This window comes from Pipistrellus hanaki (assembly GCF_964339955.1).
Source record: "Pipistrellus hanaki genome assembly, chromosome: 3".
NCBI lineage: Eukaryota > Metazoa > Chordata > Mammalia > Chiroptera > Vespertilionidae > Pipistrellus > Pipistrellus hanaki.
The window spans coordinates 162,672,175-162,697,299 of NC_140505.1; the positions used below are offsets into that span (position 1 = coordinate 162,672,175).

The 25,125-nt window shown below is 37.7% G+C and overlaps 1 protein-coding gene across 1 annotated transcript in view; it reads right to left on the reverse strand.

Moving 5' to 3' along the window:
• Window positions 1-11,171: 11,171 nt before the first annotated feature.
• Window positions 11,172-25,125, reverse strand: part of PIK3C2G (phosphatidylinositol-4-phosphate 3-kinase catalytic subunit type 2 gamma) — a gene marked incomplete at its 3' end in the record, with an annotated part of 306,003 nt that continues 292,049 nt past the window's right edge. Inside the window, exons 33-34 of the mRNA XM_084877162.1 lie at window positions 20,649-20,774; window positions 11,172-11,324 (exon numbers count right to left, since the gene is read on the reverse strand). Coding sequence (XP_084733288.1) covers window positions 11,172-11,324; window positions 20,649-20,774 — 279 coding nt within the window. The remainder of the gene's footprint in view (window positions 11,325-20,648; window positions 20,775-25,125) is intronic.

Here is a 25,125-nt window from a genome sequence, read left to right on the forward strand (position 1 = left end):
TATAAACATATTAGCTATCATCACTAATATTATTCTCATCTTTATTGCATTAGATTTCTCAGTGGGGGAAGTTACTCTGAGAACTCACCTGGAGCTTCTCTTCTGTTCTCTTATTTTTCTCACATATCAACTGATGTCTAGGGTTTCTGCTCACATTTATGATTGGAAATCAGACTTTTTTGCCTGAATGAGCTCCTTCTACATGAGTGGGCAGATGTGCACCAGGGAGCAGAGCAGGCCTGTAATATGTCTGTAGGCACGTCCCTGAGCAATAAGTGTAGCTATGAGCATTCTACTCAGAGAGTAATAAATGGTGGTGAGTTGGCCTGCAGTGAGCAATACCTTACAGAAGGGAAATGAGTCACACCAAAATCTGTGAACTTCCCCCGGATGTTGGTCCTATCGTCAGTGTGTCAGATGATGACTGAGCAGCAGACATAATCTTGGGCAAGAAATGTTAACACTGCATTTCAGTCCCTGTCTCATCTGAGAAATTTGTATGCTGCATGTGTGGGTTGCATTCTGATTTTCAATAGATAAAACAAGGCTTTCCTTTCAAAAGATATTCTTTGTTTTATCACCTCAGTAGCAGTTTAGTAAACTGGTAATCTGGGTGAAATGTATTAGATTCTTCATCTTTTCAAGGAGTAAGTTCTGTTTTATCAGTATAGAACTTCCTGGTGAATATGAATCTATTTTGTAAAAACTTATGTGATATAACATAAAGGACATTATTGTGGGTATAGATGGACTTCTTTTTCTCTTCAATTCCTGTATTAGTCCCTGGGAGATACAAGAGAGTATAATAAAGAGGTGGAAGAGGTGGGGGAGCTTCTGATAATATAGATTGCACTTGAGAAAGAGACAGAGATTCTTTAAGCATAACTATCAGTAAGAGATGCTAACTGGATATTATTTTAGTCTACATCAAAAGTCTGATTAGATTTTCAGTACTATCTCCTGAGGTTGCCCTCAGGGGAAAATCTCCCCATTTCTTCTATTCTTCCTCAGAATCCATAGTTTGCCCCAGCTTTTCACCCCACCCTTCACCCTGTTCTGTTCCCTGGGAGAAGAACCTGGGCTGAGTCCTCATCTAAGGCAGAATGGTGTGGTAGAAATTGCATGGACTTGGTGGTCAAGCGAGCACTGGGTTTGACTATTGGGCTCAAAGACGTTTCTTAGCCTATCTGAAATTTTATTTTCTGCTTTCTTCGTTGAACTTTATTGTTGCTTCTCATAGTAGTTGCTTGTTTAGTGAATTTTCTGAACTAATTTTTAAGAGTCTGTGTGCTTTTATTATATACTAGAGGCCCGATGCATGAAATTCATGCAAGGGGTTTGGCCCTTGTAACCACGATGGCTGCCTCGGCCCTTTCAGCCCTAGCTTCACTTGGAAGGTCATTCAGAAGGTTGTTCGGCTGACTGGTCTAATTAGCATATTACCCTTTTATTATTATAGATACCCACTCATGTGTTTGGACTCATAGAATTCTCTGTGTTCAACAAATGATTTCACAAAAAATTTCTTCACTCCTGGAACAAGAAACACACTCACAAACAAACAAAAAAAACCAACATTAAATTAAAAATCTTCCAGTTTTGTATATGGCCTCAGTTCAGTGTGTTGGGCAATGCCTTTAACATTCAGCATGGAAGCTTGCACCTCTGCTTTAACCTTCACTTCTTGTTTGAATAAAGCCTGAAGGTCAGCCAGAGGTAACAGCTTTTTGCCTTCTGGGTTCTTTCCTGAACATGCTCCTGCCATGGGCATGTGTGTGTTCTTACCATTCCTAGGAATAGGTGAAAGCTTACCCGTACCTTTTTTTCTGCAAAACTTCTCATTCCCTAGCCTTTCCTCCTAGGCTTTTCAATTAGTCCATTTTTCGCCCAACTTGTTATCCCTTGTCCACAGCAGCAATGGCTAATACAGTTGGCCTTAAATGTTTTTCTTTAAAAATTTTTTAAAATTGATTTTAGAGAGAGGGAGAGAGAGACAGAAACATCAATGATGAGAAAAAAATATTGATGAGCTGCCCCACACTGGGGATCGAGCCCATAATTCGAGCATGTGCCTTGACTGGGAATCGAACTGTGACCTCCTGGTTCATAGGTTGATGCTCACACTGGCTAGACACCTTACATGTTTTGAACAAATGCTCCCTGAATAGCCACCTCAACAATGGGAGAGCTCTGAGTTAAGTAAAATAAACACAAGCCCTTTGAATTTGTCCTTCAGGAAACACCAGACAGGTCAAAACAAACAACCAAAATTCTCTTAGAATAAGGTCTATTCTACTTCCTTCCATAATTGGAACCTATGCCAGGCAGGTTCCTAAAGCTATTGCCTTTAAGGCTGTCACAAAACTGGGGAGCAGGGCCTGGGGCCAGGATCAGTTAAATGCCACAAGGCTCTGCTATTAAAACTCACCTGCTTTCTTGATTAAGCATTATTTTGTTGCTGTAAAATTCAGTTAGTTTTTATAGTTACAATAAAGTTCTGACAGTTTATTTTTTTGTGGCGGAATGGGCCTTTGAAGTTCCCTACTCCACCATTTTTGCAGATTCTATTTGCTCCACAAATATTAACATCTAATATTAGTATGCTGTGTTTCTTACAATGAATGAACCAATCTTGATTCATTATTTTTAAATTAAAGTCCGCATTTTATTTAAATTTTCTTCAATTTCCCTTTTTCTGTCCCAGGTCCCATCTAGAACATACATTACATCATTCAAGAGTCATGTCTCCTGAGGCTCTTCCTTGCTGTGACAGTTTCCATCAGATATTCTTTGGTTTTGATGAGTTTGACAGTTTTGAGAAGATCTAGACAAGCATTTGGTAGAATTTAAGTCAACTTGGGATTTGAGTGATGTTTTCTTCATGATTGAACTAGAGCTATGAGTATTTGAAAGAAAAACCTTAGTGGCAAAATGCCCTTTTTTTTATCAAATCTTATCAAAGGTACATACTAGCAACATGACTTTTCATTTTTGATATTGATCTTCATAACTTGACTGACATAGCGTTTGTCAAGTTTCTCCTTTGTAAAGTACCCCGCCCCTCTCTACTCTCTATAGCATAGCATACTCTTTGGAATGAAGTCACTATGTCCAGTCTACACCTAAAGAGCAAATAGCCATGTTCCATCTTTTAGATGCTTGACATCTACATAATTTATTTGGAGTTCTTCTGCATTGGAGATTTGTGTCTTTCCCCAATTTATTTATTTACTAGAGGCCCAGTGCATGAAATTCGTGCACTCAGGGGGTGGGTGGGTCCGAGGCTGGCCTGCTTCTCTTGCAGTCTGGGAGCCTTCAGGGGATGTCCAACTTATGGCTTAGGCCCACTTCCTGTGTGGGGAGTGGGCCTAAGCTGTCAGTCAGACATCCTTAGCACTGCCAAAAGTGGGAAAGGCTCCTGCCACCACTGCTGTGCTTGCCAGCTGTGAGTCTGGCTTTGGCAGAGTGCACTGATCACCAAGGGGAAGCTTCTGTGTGAGTGCCTGCCCCCCCTGGTGGTCAATGCGTGCATCACAGTGACAGGTTGTTCCACTGTTTGGTCGATTTGCATATTAGCCTTTTATTATATAGGATTTATCTAAATTTTTATATCAATATGGACTCATAGATAATTATTTTATAGTTAGGTGGTAATTTAATACTACTAGCCCAACTTAGAATTGGTCATTGGGAGCTCTTCCAGTTGTCTCCTTTGTCCCAACGTGTAGTTTGCACCTCTATCACGACATTTGTTTCAGCTGGAGGACCCCTGGCAGCAGGTTTCTTACCTGAAGCTACAGTTGATATCTGTGAACATTAGGAGTCTACTGAAGATTAGTATTCTTGCCATCTGGTCCTCAAAACACTTTCTTTTCCCAGGTTTTAAATTTCATAAATTTTTAATAGTATTTTATTCAGTTAAAGTCTTTTTCTGAAGACATGGGGAACACCTTTGGTATTTCTCACCTTTTATTGTTTCTATTTTCTTTTCAGATAATTTCAGCTGGGTCTATAACCTTTTATTCAGCTGTTTATAGTCATCTTTTCTCTAGCTCACATAGGAAAAACATAGTTTCTTGGACCTGGGTACCATTTTTACTTTTCCCTTTGTTTCCTGGTGCAGACATTAGTTATTCTAACTTTCTGCTCTGGGTTTTGTCTGAGAGAGATAAAGTCAGTGAGTTCCATGTTAGTTAAAACAAGTCTTAACTATCTTGATCTTCTTGCATAGGACATTTCCACCTAAAATATAATTTTCCAATCAAACCAACACTTGATCCAAACCAAGCCTTAATCTCTAATCATCTTGTCTGATTTCCCTTTAATAAGTCCATTCTTTGCCCTATTTCCTCATATATTATCAGTTCCATAAATTTTCTAGATATTTCTTCAGAGCATCCCCGTGGCAGTAATTCTGTCCCTTTGAAAGACATGCAATAATTCTTTGAGTCCTTTACACTTATCTTCCTGGATTTCCCTCTTAAATCTGACTTGCTGTTTTTAACCACTTAATCACTCTGTTCCAGTTTTTAAGGGATAATTCTTAAGAATGCTACTGTTTTAGCTGGGACTGGTTTGGCTCAATGGATAGAGTGTCGGCTTGGGGACTGAAGGGTCCCGGGTTCAATTCCGGTTAAGGGCATGTACCTTGGTTGCGGGCATATCCCCAGTAGGGGGTGTGCAAGAGGCAGCTGATCAATGTCTCTCTCTCATCGATGTTTCTAACTCTCTATCTCTCTCCCTTCCTCTCTGTATAAAATCAATAAAATATATTAAAGAAAAAAAGAATGCTACTGTTTTAAGAAAGATCTTTTTTTAAAATTTTGGATCTTAGGTCTTTCTGGGATATCATTATATTTGCTTTCCAAGGCATTTCCTCTTTTTATTTGATTAACTTTTTTTAAGGTACCAGTTTTCTTTGTGAACTATTAACAATTGAAATGTACTGTTCTTTTCTATTACCTTCTCCAAGATAAGTTGAACTTGAGTGAATCAACTTTTCAATCTTGTAGTTTTCTCTCTTAGCTCTTCGCATCTTATTTCCCCTTCAGATCTGCCCAGCCTATGTTTTAAGATATCAGTATTTCTTTTAAGGAAATGTCTTTCTCATTACTACTCAGTTTGACAAAATTCTATTTTATTTTCCTGCTTCCACTATCCTTGTTGGGATAGCAAGGAATTAGCTCCTTTTCAAACGAATCTAGCTCCTTCTTGATTCCTGGGGTAAGTCAGGTACTCAGAGCCAGAGTCTGATGGGCACAGACCTTTAAAACTGCTTTCTCAGTTTGGGGGCATTTAATAATTTCAGCCAGTTATTTTTTTTTACCTCAGCCTAGGAAGAAGACATACTGTCTTTACAAAAAGAGTCTCTATTTCTTTTGATTTAAATATTAATCAAATCTGCCTTTCTCCTAGGGTAGCAGTCATACTTTAAGTCTCCGAGTTCCAATAATCAGAATTTCTTTAGTTATCACATGCAGAGCCTTCTTGAGACTGTGTTATTGACTGAGGTGTCACATGAATTCAGGTTTGGTCTTGCCTTTTCTAGTACTCTCTCACCTTAAAGTCCTTCAAACCAGTATGCTTTCGTGCGCATGTGTGTGCATCCACACACACACACACACACACACACACACACACACACACACACACCCAAGAACACAATTTGGGGAAGTTGATATAGTTGGCAGGTATACCTGTGTCTGGAGCTAAGAATTTTAAGCTACTGATTCACTACAGTTTATAGTACAATCTGAATTCAGCTGCTGTTTTAATTTCTGGCCTAGTAGTTTGAGATCTGGCTGAGAAATTCATTAAAGAATGCAGCCATGTTCTTTTATCACTTAATTCTTAAAAATATTCTTTAAAAAGAAAAAAGAAAAAAAGGTTTGTCTTTTCCTTAGAGTCTACTTCTTTCCAAGGACTGTATCCTATGTTACCAGTACTCACTACTGCCTAAGGTTATTAAACCTTTAATGATGAAAATCAGTCATTTGATTCAATGTAGGCCATTACAGACCACCAAGGTCAATAAATCCACATGGCCATGTTTACCAAAGCTTAAAGTCTATAGTGTGTGTCTTGGCTCACTGGAACTTCTGTGTCGATGTATTCTTTCTGATGAAAAGGCTTTGGTTAGGTTTAATCAGTTTAACTAAAATGTATCGAAAACATACAGGATTCTGTGCTAGGAAATAAAAGATATCTTTTTAAAAATATATATATTTTATTGATTTTTTACAGAGAGGAAAGGAGAGAGATAGAGAGTTAGAAATATCGATGAGAGAGAGTCATCGATCAGCTGCCTCTTGCACACCCCCTACTGGGGATATGCCTGCAACCAAGGTATATGCCCTTGACTGGAATCGAACCCAGGACCCTTCAATCCCCAAGCCGACGCTCTATCCATTGAGCCAAACCGGTTTTGGCATAAAAGATATCTTAATTTGTGCCACTTATGTTACAGCTGGGTGATTGCTTCAAGCACTGGAATTTCTCCCACATGTTATCAAGTCCTCACTTGTGGTCTAAAATGAGGGTCCAGGGTATGGCTTAGAGTCACAACTGGAGGAGGCAGGATTCCCTGTGGTGAGGGCACCAGGAAAAAACCTTTCTTTGGTTGGATTTAGGCTGTACTTTCCCTATAACCTTGGTATCTATGGTCTAATGAAAAGAGACAAAGCTTAAATAATAAACCAAATTAATAAGTGAATTTATAAAATTTTCAAACTTGATAAGTGCCTTTCAGAGAGGAAAGCAGAGGGTATCTGAGGACAGGGAAGGTTAAAATAGTATATAAAATGGTCAGGGTAGGCCCAAAAGCAATGGAAATATTTAATCAAGACTTAAAAGAGATGAAAGAATTAGGCAAGTGAATATATGGGGCAAAGTACATTTTTTTTTTTTTTAAAGCAAGAGGATATAATAGGAGTTAAAATCAGAGAGATAGCTGATGGGAGGCCAGATCACATTGGGCCTTTCAGGTTATTTTAAAGACATGGGCTTTTACTTTGAGATTAGAAGCTCCTGCAGAGTTTTGAGCAGAAGAATGACATGATCATTCCAGTTGCTGTGTTGAGAATAGACTATGAGGCAGGCAGGGTAAACACAGAATCAAGGAGACTGTAGAAGGCAATTGTGGTATACGGAGAGGTTACACAGAAAGGAAGCAATGGAGAGGGATAAGTGGTTGGAATTAGGATATATTTGGAAAGTAGAGCGAACGAGAGTTCTTACTGGATTGAATTATACTGAAGGTAGTGGAAGGAATCAAGGATGACTTCAATATTTTTGCTCTTTAAAACTGGTTTTGGGGGAAAAAATCAGGAGTTTCATTATGGATATTCTGCATTTGAGATATTACATATCCAAGTGGGCTCTTAAGTGGGAAGTTGGTATGGAACTCTAAAATTTGGAAGGCATACTGGGCTGGAATTATAAAGCTAGACATCATCAGCAGACAGATGATAGTTAAAGCCATCTGAATACTTGAGATTACTAGGGAATGAGGATTGAAGAGGACCAATGAGTGAGTCCTGGGAACACTCCAACATTGAAGGCTGTGGAATGGGGGCTGCTTTTGCAAAGACTAAAAAGGAGGGACCAATGTTATAGAAGAAAAGCACAGGGTATGTGGATTCCATGAAGCCAGGTGAAGAGCGTGCATTGAGAAAGTTAATGTTTGTGAAGGATACTGCTGATCAGTAATTTCAGATTAGGGCTGAAAATCGATCTTTGTGTTTATTTAAATATATTTTTATTGATTTCAGAGAGGAAGAGAGAGGGAGAGAAAGTTAGAACATCAATGATGAGAGAGAAAAATTGATCAGCTGCCTCCTACATATCCCATACTGAGGATGGAGCCCACAATTGGGGCATTTGCCTTGACTGAGAATCGAACCATAACTTCCTGGTTCATAGGTTATGCTCAACCACTGAGTCACGCTGGCTAGGCTGAAATGGATGTTTGGATTTACTAGAAGCTACCTGGAGGTCAGCAGAGACTATGACAAAAGCAGTTTCATTGAAGTGTTGAGGTTAAATATCTTCTTGGAATGGATCTGAGAGAAAATTCAAGAAAATAAACTGGAGACAGAGGGCACAGACCACCATTCTGAAGATTTTTGCTACAAAGTAGAACAGGGCAATGTGTCCATATTTGGAAGGGGAAAAGGGTGATGAGAAGTTTGAAGCACCACCTAACCATGTAATATCATGGTTGTACACTGACAAAAATTTACAGAGAAGAAAGAAATATTTATAGAGAATAAGAAATGATGGTGTTCAATGATGAGAATTCCAGAATTTGTGCATTAATGGTGAGAACAGCTGGGATCCAATGTATAAGTTAAGAGGTTGGTTTAAAGTAGGACCATGGGTAGTTTTTCTACCATAGCAAGAAGGAAGATAGAGAATAGATTTAGCTAGGTGATAGTAGAATCTGTGCAGGTTTTCTTTTCTTTTCTTTTCTTTTCTTTTCTTTTCTTTTCTTTTCTTTTCTTTTCTTTTTTTTTTTTTTTAAATATTTTATTGATTTTTTTTACAGAGAGGAAGAGAGAGGGAATAGAGAGTTAGAAACATCAATGAGAGAGAATCATCCATCAGCTTCCTCTTGCACACCCCCTACTGGGGATGTGCCCGCAACCAAGGCACATGCCCTTGACCAGAATTGAACCTTTCAGTCCGCAGGCCGATGCTCTATCCACTGAGCCAAACTGGTCTCGGCATGTGCAGGTTTTCTTCAGGCTAATTGTAATTTCTAGTAAAGTAGAAAACAAAGTCATCAGTTGAGAGTGAGGATTAGGAGAGGAGGTGCTGGAGTTTCAGCAGAGAAGGGTGTCTAATCACTGACCAGCTGAAAGGGAGAGTAATGGGCTGCAAACAGAATGATTGTCCAGCAGCATTAATGGCTTACTGACTTGCATGATCACATGTTTCAAATGGGACCATAATAGCCTATACCAGCCACTGAATTTTTAACATTGTCTTTATTGATTAAGGTATTAAAGATGTGTCCTTATCTTCCCTTTGCCCCACCTCCTGCTCATGTCCTCATCCCCCTGGTGTCTGTGTCCATTAGTTAGGCTTATATGCATGCATATAAATCCTTTGGTTGATCTCTCCCTTTTACCAGCACCCTCCTGTACCTTTCCTTTGAGATTTAATGGTCTGATCAATGTTTCTCTGTCTCTGGATCTGTTTTTGTTCATCAATTTATGATGTTCATTATATTTCACAAATGAGTGAGATCATGTGATATTTATCTTTCTCTGACTGACTTATTTTGCTTAGCATAATGCTCCCCAGGTCCATCCATGCTGCTGTAAATGGTAGGAATTTCTTTTTACAGCAGCATAGTATTCCATAGTGTAGATGTACCACAGTTTCTTAATCCATGCATCTGCTGATTGGCACTTAGACTGTTTCCAAATCTTAGCTATTGTAAATTGTGTTACTATGAACATAGGGGTGCATATATCCTTTCTGATTGGTGTTTCTGATTTCTTGGGATATATTCCTAAAAGTGGGATCACTGGGTCAAATGGCAGTTCTGTTTTTAGTTTTTTGAGGAAACTCCACACTGTTCTCCACAGTGGCTGCAGCAGTCTGCATTCCCACTAGCAGTACAGGAGGGTTCCTTTTTCTATGTATCCTCACTGCATTTGTCATTTGTTGATTTGTTGATGATAGTCATTTTGACAGGTGTGAGATGGTGCCTCATTGTTGTTTTGATTTGCATCTCTCAGATGATTAGTGACTTTGAGCATGTTTTCATATGTCTCTCCGCCTTCTGTTTGTCATCTTTTGAAAAGTATCTATTTAGGTCCTTGGTCTGTTTTTTAATTGGGTTGTTTATCTTCCTTTTGTTAAGTTGTGTGAGTTCCCTGTAAATGTTGGAGATTAAACCGTTATCGGAGATAACATTGGCAAATATGTTCTTCCATGCAGTGGGCTTTCTTGTTGTTTTGTTGATGGTTTCTTTTGCTGTGCAAAAGTTTTTTATTTTGATGTAGTCCCATTTGTTTATATTCTCTAGTTTCCATTGCCCTAGGAGCTGTATCGGTGAAGATATTGTTTGGCATATGTCTGAGATTTTGTTACCTGTAGATTCCTCTAAGATTTTTATATTTAAGTCCTTTATCCATTTTGAGTTTATTTTTGTATATGGTGTAAGTTGGTGGTCTACTTTCTCTTTTACATGTTTATATAATTATGTAGATGACCAATAAAAGCTTAAGTTACTTTTTACATTCAAACACACTAAAACACTAAATAAAGCAAAGGTTTAAGATCTTTTTTAGTAATTTAAATAACATGGATTTTTTAAAAAGTCATATTTAATTCTCATAAAGAATGAGGCTTTGAATTATACATTGAACTTGTAAGTGAAATCTGTAGGGTTGTTTATTCAGATCATAGTGAGTATAAAGGTAGGTTCAGAAGAAAGAAAAATAATTGATGTGTAAAGAAAACAGATCCGATCAAGGGGAGTTTCAGAGTTTGAGATCTTGGACTTAAGGGATAATGAAATTTAAAATGTGATCATGCCTCTGGTTGGATGAAGTTCAGTGATGATGAATTGACTGCTGTGGAAAATGGTAAAAAACGACAAAGAAGTTTTTGCCAAAAATTGTATTTTAGTATCTCCAGCATTTATATTTTGTTTTTCTAATAAAAATAACATAACATTCTGCTGGAGGCTATCAATACCTATGATACTGAGTGGTTATGTAGGCATACATATATTGAATTTAAATGTAAGAAATTTATTACAGATATAATTATGTCTTGATTAATTGATGAGATTTTATTTGGCTGTGTTTCTTAAAAATACATTATTATTTTTAACTAAGTGCACAATTAAGAAAGTGTGAATATACATTTGGTTTAAAAGATGTATTTAAATTAAATGTCCTTTCATTATTTTACATATTGAATTTTATACAAGCAGTTGACTTTCTTTTTGAGGAGAAAGGATTCTAAGAAAAGAGTGAACTGAAGTCAGAGAATAACTTACTCTAAAAGACTGATACTTATTTATTTATTTTTTTGTGTGTGTGTCCTTAGTACACTACACTATTTTAGACAACAAAAATGTCCTACTCATGTGATAGAGAATGAAAAAAAAAATACAAGCAGTTAATGAATAATGCATATGGTCACAGCAATGGTCAAATTATACTGTTTCCTAGTGGGTACCATTTTTCTTCATTGAGTGGGACATTACAAAGTTGGATGTTAATTGCTCCCACAAATGTGGCTTTGCTCTTCACAATTAGCATTAAGACATGTCCTTGGAGCTCTGTGACTTCATCATACACCACCTGAAAAGGTAGAAGAAGAATAAAAATGTAACTCAGATATGCCAAATGAATCTTTAAAAATATTGCTTTTAATAAAAGTATCTAGCTACTAATATCTTGTACCTTGGAATGGATAGGTTGATGTTGTTAGAATCCTTCATTTCTAACTCTAATTTTGAAAAGCTAAAGGTTCTGCTAACATAATGAAGTTTAATGAAAGAATATTTTTATAAGAAGCTTAGACTGTACTCTGATTTTATTAATAATGGTCTGCCCCAAGTTTAATAAAACTATAAATTATTCTCTGGAAAGAAATTTACATACAATTCACCTTTCACTGTCCTTGAATTTTTTTGTGCAACATGGGAACTTGAACACTATCTTTCTTTGTTGAAGGCTAATGAGGAAAGCAGACCAATTTCCATGACTTCTTTGTGTTACTTTAATGCAGTGCAACAACATTTCTTTCTGCATGAGAACAAGTCACGCTGTGGTTACTGTAATGTATTTAAAATTGCTTTATTTTTTAATTATGAAAATATGTGCTCATTAAGTAAAATATCAACAAAACAAAAAAGAACATAAAAAGAAAGGAAATACTTATATTTTTTGCTATTGGGAGAAAATTGCAGTCAACATTCAGCTGCTCTTTTTGTTTCCTACAAATAATCACGTTTTTATGAATCTGAATTGTAGTTAAGCATATATAATTTTTGGTCTTGCTCTTGTTCACTTACTAGAAATGTAACCATTTTTTGAAAGGCATATATTTAACTGTGTTTTGTAATATCCAGGGAGTAAGTCACAGGCATTATCACTGAGTGCCTGCAGTGGCAAAGCATCTAAAAGTCTAGTACTCTTTAGAAATTAGTTATGCATCATGAGATGAGGGTTTGGGGGTAGGGGAGAGCTGTGGGTAAATCCAACATGGTTCCTAGGGAAACTCCTTAGAATACATTTAGAAAAACAGTTTTATATGCTGCCTCAAACTTTCTTGCTTTTTATATACAAAATAGAAAAAAGTGTTCTCTATATGTGGAAAAAAAAAAAAAAAGCAGAGGAAACAACGTTGGGGAAGGCCTTTGAGTTGATTGGGAAGCTTTCTCGGTGTGTACGGATGTAGTTTCTGGTCTGTCATACTGGAATATGCCTACCATTTATGAACCTGTTAAGCTATCAATGAAATTCTGTTCAAAATCTTCTAGCTGCCCTGAACAATGATTCACTTGTCAAGTAAATAATAATTCAATGAAGAATGTGAGATTTAACATGATATGTTAGCCCGGTCTACCCTGTTTCATGTGACAGACAGCTCCTGCCTACCTCCTTTTCTAGAATCTTACTCACACTCCAGACAGGAGAGTGTCTTTTCAATTTGCTTAGACTGCTTATTCAAATAATTCCATTTTGTTCATTGAACTCCCTGGGATAATAAAGAATTTTAAGGGCTGCCTTAAAAAAAAATCTCAAAAACTGCACCACTTGTAATCAATCTTTTTTTAACTGCAATGGATGCCCAATGTGGACTCTCAGAACCACTCTCTCTCCTAGATTCATTCCTTTTTCAGGACTTCAGAGTAAGCTCCTTCACGCTCTCTCTTTAATGGCTATTTTGAACTGTCTCAACTGGTGTCCATTTTCTACAATACTTTCAGCAGATGAACCTGTGGAGAAGCAAGGGACTTGGTTGGAAAGTCTGTAAGGAGGATTCTCTGAAAGGTCGGAGGCCTCTAGGGGAATCTTCCAAAGGCAGCAGACCCTGCTTTGACTTTTCCAAATAAGCCTAAGCCCCTGGGTATTTTGCTAGAATCTTTATGTTTATTCTTTAAACGTCCTTGTTTTAAAGACACTACAGATTTCTGTGTCTTCTCAAGGATGCTTACCTTACTGATAGTATCTAATAGTTAATTTTAGTTCAAGCTATTACTGCAATAAAAGGCTAAGGAGGTAGGCGAATGGGGCTGTCTGGCTCCTTTAGCCATGCAGTCCCTTAGCCATCTCTTTCACAGAAACATATGTCAGAGTAATCATTCATTCATTGCTTAGGGTCTTCCAGTCAGCTTTGACATGAACCAATCTTTTCTTTCATAGAGAAATAGATGAAGGGGCCCTCAAGGTATGTGAAGTCAAAAAGTGGAATGACTAAGCCTTAGGCTTTTAGAAAAGTCCAGCTTAAGAACTCTGTGAATGATATAAATAAGCCCTAACAATGTAAGTTTAAAAGAAGCATATCCATTATTCATATTTACATGAATCTGTTGTCAATTATGTTTTCTTATTTGCATAATTGTGGTAATAATATTTACCTTTTACCATTGTGGGGAAGAATAAATGAGATAATGAACACAAAGTCTGGTAAATATTAAACACTAATAAATTATAGCTGGAAAAGATCCATCAAATACACAAGAAAGAACAGTTCTTCTGGAATTTTGCATTAGTTGACTGAAGAAAACACTTCCAGAGAGACTTGAGTCTCCCAGGCATTTAGCAAGCTGAAATTCTCAAGATGTGACCTTCGAAATTAATTGCCTTCCTAGTTAAAACGCAAACACTTAAACTCCAAAGTTTATATTATTTTATGAATTTTCCCTCTATGCTTCATTATGCATAATTAAAAAAAAAGTGATTGGAGTTTTGCAAGCATGCAATCATTGCACAGCCTAAATGACATATGTCTGTTAATTGTTTAACTACACCCACAGCATTGTTTTTAAAAAATAAGCATTCTTTTTGTGCAATGAGTAATTTGTGGGTAATGCTAGAGAAGTAAACAAATGATTATATTCTTTGAGTCATTTTCATAAAATGATTTTATATGTATTCTGCTTAAGATAAAATTGCACAGCTTCCCCCCCCCCCCACTTTCTGGTACTTTTTTACCCATAGGCATGAGCCAAATCTTCATTGGCTACTGACAGATATTGAATTTGTGGGTTTGAAATTGTTATACCAAGTAGAAAAACTATGTTTGAGATAATTAATGTCTATTGATTTATATACAAGCATTCACTGTGTCATATTTTACGCCAGGGCCTAGTAAATAATTCTAAAATGAATTATAATTGCAATGGGAGAACAATAATATGGAAAATGATGTGTATCTAGTGCTGGTGGGAAGAGAGTGAGGAGGCAGGATGATGAAAGAGAGAGTTCAAAATCATTGAGAACAGAACTCTGTGGGTGGAGAGAGGGAGGGATGACAAAGCATAGTTCAGTGGGGACAATATGGACTTTGGAATCAAGAAGTTTGGAACCTAAAATCTAGTTTTGTGGCTTTGGTCAAATGTTTGAACTCAGGGCCTTAGTGTCTCTATTTACAAGGAGAATTTCCATCATGTTCTGAATAGCAAATTGCAGACTACACAGGTTAACAATAGCTATTGCTATTACTTATGGAGTGTACCATGTAGTACCCAGTGTTTTTCTAGGTATCCATACATGTTCTAAAAGACATTTTAAGGTATGTAAACCACAGAATGTCTCTGCTCTGTCCTTTCTAATTCCCCTTTTGCTTTATAATAGGATAATATAAAAGAAAGGAATACCATGTAAAAAATATACCAAATATAATAAGGTAAATTTGTTATAAGATAGAATCTGTGTTTCTATTGAATCATTCAAAAACAATGATGGCTTTAATCTGATTCCAAAGGTAGTAGAGTGAAAAGGATGAAGGCTTTGAGCCAGAATCCTGGCTCTGATACTTAAAAGCTGCAATGCAGTTTCCAGCATTCCTACCATCCATTCTGACCCACCTTAAACCCAGTCATGCCTGCCATTGGGATTTGTAAAAGATGGGGATTTTCAGGAAGACTGCTGGCAAAGCCTGTTAAGACCCACTCTGGGAAGTGTCAAGGAGACAAGCATGACTCTGTGAGAAAGCTTTGGTATCTGATGGGTGGATACTAAAGAGACACTTGCCAATGTCCTGACCCAGCCTCTCTCAAGGTTGGGTCTGAGGGAGGGAGAGGGCTATGAATAAAAGTGGAAAGATATACCTTCATGAAGAACTTTGTAAGACATTGGTGACGCAACACAATAAACCCTTTGTATTTAAGAGATTTATACAAAAAAAAAAGAGAGCAAGTTCATTCTCTCCCACTTCCCAGAATAGTGCAAGGCTTTGGCAGTTTGGGAAATCCCAGCCATGGTTGAGTGGCTAATGTAATAGTATTCAGGAAGCAAAGCAGGGGAGAAGTTAAAACATTTGGAGTAAGTCTCAAAGTCATTAGTGAAAGTTAGAGGGGGGTGAATGAGCTTCATCCCGAAGTCTTAGGGACCATTTAGGAAATACAAACTGTCTGATGTGACTTGAGAATATGGCTAAGTATCCTAATATATAAAAAGCCAGGAGCCATCATGACTGAAACAACCAGATGGATGACCAAACAGCAGGCTGTGTGGGGCGACCAGGCTGGCAGGGGGATTAGTGAGGGATGACCAAATGACTGAACAACAGGCTGCATGGGGTGACCACACTGGCAGGGGGGGGGGGCAGTTTGGGGCAACCAGGCCAGTGTGGGGGGGAAGTTGGGGGTAACCAGGCTGGAGGAGGGCAGTTGGGGGAAACCAGGCTAGTGGGAGGGGGGGACTGTTGGCGGTGACCTGGCCGGCAGGCAGAGGCAGTTAGAGGCAATCAGGGATGTAGGCAGGTGATCAGTTAGGAGCCAGCAGTCCTAGATTGTGAGAGGGATGTCCAACTGCTGGTTTAGGCCCAATCTCCCGAGGGGTACCGGATTGGAAAGGGTACAGGCTGGGATAAGGGGGATCCCCCCCCCCCATGCACAAATTTCATGCACCAGGCCTCTAGTGGGTTAATTAAGGGCATAAGCACACAATTATTGACAAATGTGTGAAAGAAATTCAATAAAGGAAGCACTACCTCCCAGCAAAAGGTGCCAGACAAAAAAACAAATCCCAAGCTAATTCACACTTTATTCAAAAAATTAAATCAAACTAGATAATATACTTAATATAAAATCTAAAACTATAAAACATTAGAAAAATATATAGAAGTGAGAAGTTCTTAGACTTGGTACTAAATGCACAATCTATAAAAAGAAAAATGGATAAATTGGTTATTAAAAAAAAAAAAAAGCTTTTACTCTGTGAACGACCATGTGAAAAGGATAGAAAGGGCAGCTCCAGAATAGGGGAAATGTTTGCAATCCAAATATCTGATGAAGAACTAGTGTCAGGAATGTATAAATAATTCTCAAAACTTCACAGAAACATGCAAACTATTCAGTTAAAAATGAACAAAGACTTTTCACCAAAGAGGATATACAGATGGCAAATAAGCACATGAGCAGAAGTTGAACATCACTTGTCATTATGTAAATGAAAATTAAACTACCCATTAAACTAAAATAAAAAATAGTGATCACACCAGATGCTGGCAAAGATGAAGTTTCTACTGTATCACTCATACGCTGTTGGTGGGAGTGTAAAATGGTATAGAAAAAAAGTATGGCAGCTTCCTATAAAACTAAATATGACACTACTAGCTAGCCCATTAACAACTTATGCTCACACAAAAACCTATACACTAATACACAGCAGCTTTGTGTGCGATAGTCCCAAGCCAGAAATGACCCAAGTGTCCTTTAATGTGACAACAGTTAAAAAACTATCACTCAGCTATGAAAATGAATAAACTATTGATATATGCAGCTGCTTGGATGCATCTCTAGGAAATAAAAGTGAGTAAAAAAAGCCCATCTCAAAATGTTCCAAGCTGAATAATTCCATTTATAGAATGTGATAAACAACAGGCTAATAACCTGAACAGGTTAGGATAATACATAGTTGCCAGCGGTTTGAGAGGTTATATTGGAGGGAGGGAAGTATCTCTGAATACAACATGGTAGCACCAGGAATTTTTGTAATGGAACAGTTCTGTACCTTGCCTGTACCAGTGGTCACACAAATTTTTATAAGTGATAAAAATGTGTAGAACTGAGCGGGTGCACACACATACACAAGAGCACATGTAAAACTGGTGAAATCTGAATAAGGTTAGCAGATTGAATTAATGTCAATTTCCTCGCTGTGATACTATATTATAGTTATAAAAGATGTTACCATTTGGGGGAAAGTGGTTAAAGAGTATTTGAATTCTTTCTGTATTATTTCTTTCAACTGCCTATGAATATGTAATTATCCCAAAATAAAATTTAAAAAGCTTATTAGGATGTTATTGCTTCAAGAGATAATTTAGGAAAATTACTGAGTCAAGTCTTAAGGGCTATGAATATCATGTTTAGAATTTTTGACATAATACAGTAGACAGTAAGTGATCTTTGAAAAAATGTAAATAAATTAATAAATATGATTAGTTTTTGAAAGACATTTTAGTTAGAAATATGAAAGATTTAATAAAAAAAAACACAAGATAGGAGACAGATAGAAGGCTATATAGTTATAAAGTTACAAGAAGCTCAAACAAAGAAAGGTAATGGGACAGAGAGGAGGTGATAGATTTAAGAGGCAGGAAGCTAGACAAGTAGAATTGACAAAACTTGGCTCTTTGGACATGTGAATTAGAGACAGGGAGATGTCAAAATGTCATTAGAAGGTATCTTTTGAGATGGTAAACAGAGTAGGAAGCCAGATTTAAAAGTGGCTAGGAGGCCAAGGTGGTTTGGCTCTGTGGATAGACTATCAGCACATGCTTGGGTTGCGGGTTCAATCCCTAGTGTGGGGCATGCAGGAGGTAGCTGTTCAATTATTCACCCCATCATTGATATTCCTATCTCTCTCTCCCTTTTCCTTCCTCTCTGAAATCAATAAAATTATCCTATATAATAAAAGAGTAATATGCAAATTAACCATCACTCTCCTATACCCACAAGCCACGCCTATAAGCCAATCAGGACCGAGTATGCAAATTAACCCAACTAAGATGACTATAGCCACAGAGAGAGCAGGAGGGAGGCTTGGGTTTCCCCAGCAATGGAGGAAGCCAAATTTTCAGTACACTCTGGCTGGTCCAGGCCTCCGCTTAAGGCTTCAAAGTTTCAATTATAGAAGATAAATCCCAACAGAAATGGCTGTGGACTTGGAGCTGGAGAGAGCAGGAGCCTAGGGTTGCCCCAGGTAATGGAGGAAGCCAAGCTTATGCAGCCTTGGCTGGCTCCATCCTTTGCTCCAGGCTACATAGTTTCAATTGTAGAAGATAAATCCTGGATACCAGGGTCTCCTCTTGGGTCGCTGAGGGGCGTGGCCAGCCTGCAAACCACCACAGGCCCCTCGAACAGGCCACCCTTAAGGGCAAACCAGCTTGCCCCCACCCTTGCACCAGGCCTCTATCCTATCTAATAAAAGAGTAATATGCAGATTGACCATCACTGCAACGCACAAGATGGCTGCCCCCATGTGGTCAAAGATGCTGCCCCCATCTGGACACAAGATGGCCACCACAAAATGGCCAGCAGGGGAGGGCAGTTAGGAGACACCAGGCCTGCAAGGGAGGGAAGTTGTGGGCGATCCCCCTGTAGGGGAGGGCAGTTAAGGGGTGACCAGGCTGGGAGAGGAGGGAAGTTGGGGGCAAACAGGCTAGTAGGGGAGCAGTTAGACATCAATCAGGCTGACAGTTGAGTGGTTAGGGGATGATCAGGCTGGCAGGCAGAAGCAGTTAGGGGCAATCAGGTAGGTAGGCAGGCAGGCAGTTGGGAGCCAGTTGTCCTGGATTGTAAGAGGAATGTCCAACTGCTCATTTAGGCCAGATCTCACTGGAATCAGGTCTAAAAGGGAAGTTGGATATCCCTCAAAGAGTTCCAGATTGAAGAAGGTGCAGGCTGGGCTGAGGGACACCCCCACCCCCTAAAAAAAAAAAAAAAAAAAAAAAAAAAAATCATGCACTGGGCCTTTAGTATTTTTACAAAAGGAAAACAAAAAATGGCTAAGAGACATTGAAATAGAGCTCCCCAGTGATCATGCAGAAGTACAGGTCAAATGGTTAGGAGAGAAGCCTGGGCTTGAAGAATAGACTCAGATGTAATCTAAATATAGGCGATAAATGAAAATTTTTGGAATGCAACATAATCTGAGAGAATAAATATTAAGAAGAGATAAGGGTAGACAGATGATAGATCTCCAACAAACAACACTATTTTAAGAGGAAGAATGTAAATGAAGAAAAATGAGGGAGTGGTTAGAGAAGATAGAAGGGAATTAAGAAAAGGTTGAACTCAAGAAACAAAAGGGAGGTGGCAGGAAGGAGGGCAGAGACAACAGGACTGCTGTGTGACTTCAGAAGAGAGACTGAGGGCTCAATGGATTAAGCTGCATCAATTAAAGTCAGAATCCACTGATTGCAAAGGATTCAAGAGTGAAAAGGAAGTGATGAAGTGAGTGCAGGCAATGTGAGTTAATTCTGTAAAAGTTTGGAGATGACATGGAGGGGAAAAAATTGGATGCTTTAGAAACATTGAGTTGAATTTGGTTTGTTTTTTTAAAGATTTCTGAGTCAAGGATTCAATGGATGAGACAGCCTTAAGGAGAGCAGATAATCAACTGAGCAAGGTACAAAGAAATGGGAAAGATGGAATCAAGAGACTAAATCTTAGTAGAATTTGCCTTAGATAAAAGAAGGGCTTTGGATGTTCAAATTGTATAATACAGAGGAAATAGTTATATCTATTATAAATGAACTGTAAATTAATTTGTATTTTGCACTTACATTTTTTTTGTTTTGTTTTTTCAAATGTGATTTTTGAAATGTGTTTTTATATATAGGTTAGACTATGATAAGACTATTAGGCAAGGAAAACCAGATAAAGGAAAGTAAGATTAGAAGCATTAAGATGGAGTGAGGCCAAAACCGGTTTGGCTCAGTGGATAGAGCGTCAGCCTGCGGACTGAAAGGTCCCAGGTTTGATTCCTGTCAAGGGCATGTACCTTGGTTGTGGGCACATCCCCAGTAGGGGGTGTGCAAGAGGCAGCTGATTGATGATTCTCTCTCATGGATGTTTCTAACTCTCTATCCCTCTCTCTTCCTCTCTGTAAAAAAATCAATAAGATATATTAAAAAAAAAAAAAAAAAGATGGAGTGAGGGATAATGTTAGTATGTGAAAGAAATACTACATAGTCTCAGGCTCTTACCGGAGTCTAGCCACAGTTTGAAAATTGGTGCACAAGCACTTTGAAAGCAGTAGCGGTATTTGACAGTTCCCATAAGCTCTAGAACAGTGATCAGCACACGGAGGCTATTTTGGGGAAATGCCTACTGTTTATGTAATAATGCTGCCAATTACTGCAAGTTTTCCATATTTGGTTGTTAGGCTGAAAAATGGTAAGAAAAATACAAAATGACAGAACAAGAGATGAATCATACTTACAATTTCATTGTAAGTGGGGTCGGTACATTTTGGAACAGATTTTGTTTTCCTCCTACGGACCTCACTGGGATATGGTAAAAGATAAAATTCAACATGTGCGCTGGGCGCAGAGCCATCTGGGAGATGCTGCAAAGGAAAATGGTCATAAATATTAATGCATGTTGCTATCAAAGAAAACAAACACATAGCTACTAAATATCTAGACCAAAGGCAGGGTTGAGATTTATTACTATCACTCTGTTTATCAGAAAATAAGAAAACAATAAAAAAGAAATATATTGTTGTTCAGAAATAATTCCAGGTGCAGTTTAAAAGAGCAAAATTGTCCATCTTAAATTAAGTGTTGTGTCAGAGAACTATATTTAAAAGCCCATTAAATATAACTCAATTTTTACAGTAAAAACTAAATTTCTGTTTTGACAGAAATGGTCAAGAAATAAATATAAGCCGCAAGCCGAGGCAATAACTAAGTGCCTCAGGATACTGTATGCCACTTGAAAATCAATAAATTCAAGTTTAACACGTAAAGTAAGATGTAGCATTTCATGACATGTACATTGTATGATATTTACATTTTAAAGCAGAATTTAATTAAAATATCTATTAGACCTATAACTTTAATATACTAATAAGATGGTTATGATAATTTCATTCTCTAAACTTTTCTATAATATATTGGATAATCCTGTTTAAATTGTGTTGTACAGAGTCCCAAAGGTTGCCTAAGTTGTAGGCTGAGCAATGATGGGTGGATCTCTGGATCCTTTCTTCCCATTATTTCTAACCACTGCTCCCTACCCTACTCCCTCCCTCATAGTGGATGCATAATTTCTCCACTTCTTCTTTTCCATATTTCTTTATTATGAAGATTTTTATTTTTTAACTAGAAATTTATTTCATGCACTGTGGGGAGTGTCCCTCTGCCTAGCCTGCACCCTCTTGCAATCTGGGAGACCTTGGGATGTCCAACTGCTGGAGAGGCTCCAGCTACTGCTGCTGTGCTCCCCAGCCATGAGCCCAGCTCAGGGCTTCTGGCTGAGCCCCGCTCCCCCTGTAGGAGCACATTGACCACCAGGGGGCAGCTCCTGTGGTGAGAATCTGCACCCTGGTGCTCAGTGCGTATCATAGTGACCGGTTGTTCCACTGTTAGGTCGATTTGCATATTAGCCTTTTATTATATAAGATATACAATTTGAAGAGTGAGCCCAGTATTTCAAAAAATTAGAAACTACCATGTTTCAAAAAAAAAAAAAAATGGGTACTATCTTGCAATCTTGACCAAATAGAGAGTCAATAGTACTAAAACTCTGAATTTGTGGTTTAATAAAATAAGAAATATTCATTTAATTTAAAGAAGAGGATTTAAACTTCAACCTTGAAGAATTAAGTGCTTATGTTGACTACATTCTATAAACTTGGTAATTTTCAACAATACATTTTATTGCTCTTAGTCACAGACATTCTCATGTGAACATTCAGTGCTACCTCCAAACTCATTAGCTTTAACTCTGCATCTTTCTTTGTCACTTGAAAAAGCATACTGGGAAGTAAGAAAATATGATATATGTTATTGCAGGGCTAACTTTTATTTAGTTTTAATTTACAAGGTAAAACTAATATTATTGGAAAAGTTTGGATCTTTATTATTCACAAATTATGTATAAAATACATCTGGACCCATATGTCAAAATACGAAGACTGTCAAAACTGGTGCTTTAGATGGAGCTCAAGGTATCTTTCCCCACTTGAAACCTTCTCCTCAGAGGAGCCACTCTGAAATCTATCAGTGCCACAGGAAGAGGTTGTTATTAATATTTGAGAGGATTGATTTTTGTGTGTGTGCGTGAGAAGAATGAATGGAGTAAAGTGTTTTGCTCTATGTATTTCTTTTTAAAAAATATTTTATTGGTTTCAGAGAGAAAGGGAGAGGGATATATATATATATATATATATATATATATATATATATATATAAATATATATATATATATATATATATAGAAACCTCAATGATGAGAGAGAATCATTGATTGGCTGCCTCCTGCACAGCCCCCACTGGGGATTTAGCCCGCAACCTAGGCACGTGCCCGTGACCAGAATAAAATCTGGGACCTGTCAGTCCATAAGCCAACTTTCTATCCACTGAACCAAACCAGCTGGAGCCATTATATATATGTTTTCCTTCTGTGCAATGGGGCTTGATTTTTACTATATCTATAATCACTATATGCTTCAACTTAGTGATTAGAATCATGGTTCTGGAAATGGACTTATTTGTTTCAGTCTGGGCCCCCCAACTTGCCAACTATGTGACTTGTGACAGGTATCTTAACTTTTTAGGGGGTCAGTTTTCTAACCTGTTAAATGAGGATAAAGATGCTACCTATCTCATATTTAAAACATTAAATAAAATAAACCATGCAATGTGAGGACAGTGCCTAAAATAGAGTAAGACAATAAATGTTTGATACTATTTTTGTTTTCTATAAATAAAACATAAATATACACTATGTACTGATTAGACAAGATATCCCTAATATACGATGATGCTTACGAGAGAGTGTTCAGCTTTGACACTACTGATATTTGGGGCTATTGTCAAATTTTTATTGTTAATATATTTGTATTCATTTCAGAGAGGGAGGGAGAGGGAGAGAAAGATAGAAACATCAATAATGAAAGAGAATAATTGATTGTCAGCTTCTTGCACACCCCCTAATGGGGCTAGAGCCCACAACCAGGGCATGTGCCCCGACCAGGAATTGAACAGTGACTTCTTGATTCAGAGGTCAATGCTCAACCACTGAGCACACCAGCCAGGCCTAAATCATTCTTTCAAGTCTCTGTGATGGGAGCTGTTGTGCTCCTGGCATCTACCGTTGTTTCCCCGAAAATAAGACATCCTCCGAAAATAAGACCTAGTGCATGGAAAGATAAGACATACCCTGAAAATAAGACCTAGCGCAACTTTGGGAGACAAATTAATATAAGACACTGTCTTATTTTCGGGGAAACAGGGGTAGTAGGTAGCATTCCAGTTGTTTTAACAGCATCCTGAAACACTTACTAGAATCCAGTTATACTCTTCTCCCAGTTATGATAACAAAAAATGTCTCCAGACAGTGCTAACTGTCATCTGGGAGGGCATAACTGGCTCCAATGTAGATGATTCTCCCAAAGAAATCTCTAATTCATTTTTAGCATCCCAGCATAGTGACCTATGAACGTTTCCTCCTGAATGTCTTCTTGGTACTCTTATATAAGCTCCAGACAAAATCTATTTTCTATTCTTCCTTACCACTCCAAAGCAGATTTCCCCCCAACTTGTTAAAATTGTATGAAAGGATATTATTTCTCTTTCTTGGGGCTTCACGTTGATTTTCAAATCCAAGAATGTATCAAGATCAATATCTTCCCTTTGTGCCCCAGTTCACCTGCCACCACAGACCTTTACTCCTAATTTATTATGACTGGATTTTAAATACTTTTGATGCCCTAATTTTCCTTCCTTTATTTTGTTCATCACTGTTGCCTTTGACCATATCACTTTCCTTCTCAAAAACAAATGTTTTAAGAATAAACTCCCAATTACAGAAATATTTTGTGTATGAACCTTTCCCAAGCATTTAACAACTCAAGGTTTTGGCTTCTATTGCCAAGTTAGCATCCTTGACAAGATTCTTGAATAATCTCAAGTTTATAGAATAATATAAACAGCATAGGTTTCAATTAAAGACATGGGTGCATTAGATCTGAGCAGTGGAGTTAGAGTGTCCTTAGCAGATTTAAATGCAGGCATTGATTTCTCAAATCCCTAAGAGACTTTTTCCAAAGTAGCTGTCTTACCAACACTATTTTTTTTCTCTCTCCTTTTACTGGTACCATATTCTGTTCCTTAAAGATCTCAGATAATTCATTTTCAAAATCACTAGCTATCTCCTCATTAAAGTTATCTCTTTCTTTACTTGTTATGTTTATGTAAATTAAATTTTACTTTAAAATGATTAAATAACCCCCACTTGTCTAAATATCTCACCCTACGATACTTTTACTGCTGCTGTTTTAGACCCTCACAAAGACTTAACACTTTGATTTCAAGAGTCATAAGGCTTAGGGACACAGAGTTCTTAGTTTGGCCCTCAGTCTAAACCATTAGAAGTTGCTGTGTCACTCAGAGGACTTTCTTACTCACGGTGGATTGAAGTCAAGCAACACTGCCACTTTCTTCCAGAACACTGACTAGTATTTTTACCATGCTCAGAAGTCAGTGTAAGGTCCTGCAAACTTCATTTTATTGTTCATCATAACTTTGAATTCTATATGTTCTAGATTTTATGTTAAAATATTTATCATTTTATACGTTTGAAAAATAGTTCTATGTGTATTATCTTCCTTATGAGATTAGGAGTTTGTCCCTTCCTCCCCCACATTTCTCTTGAACTTTGCTTCATTGGTTACTCTTTACCCTAATCCCATC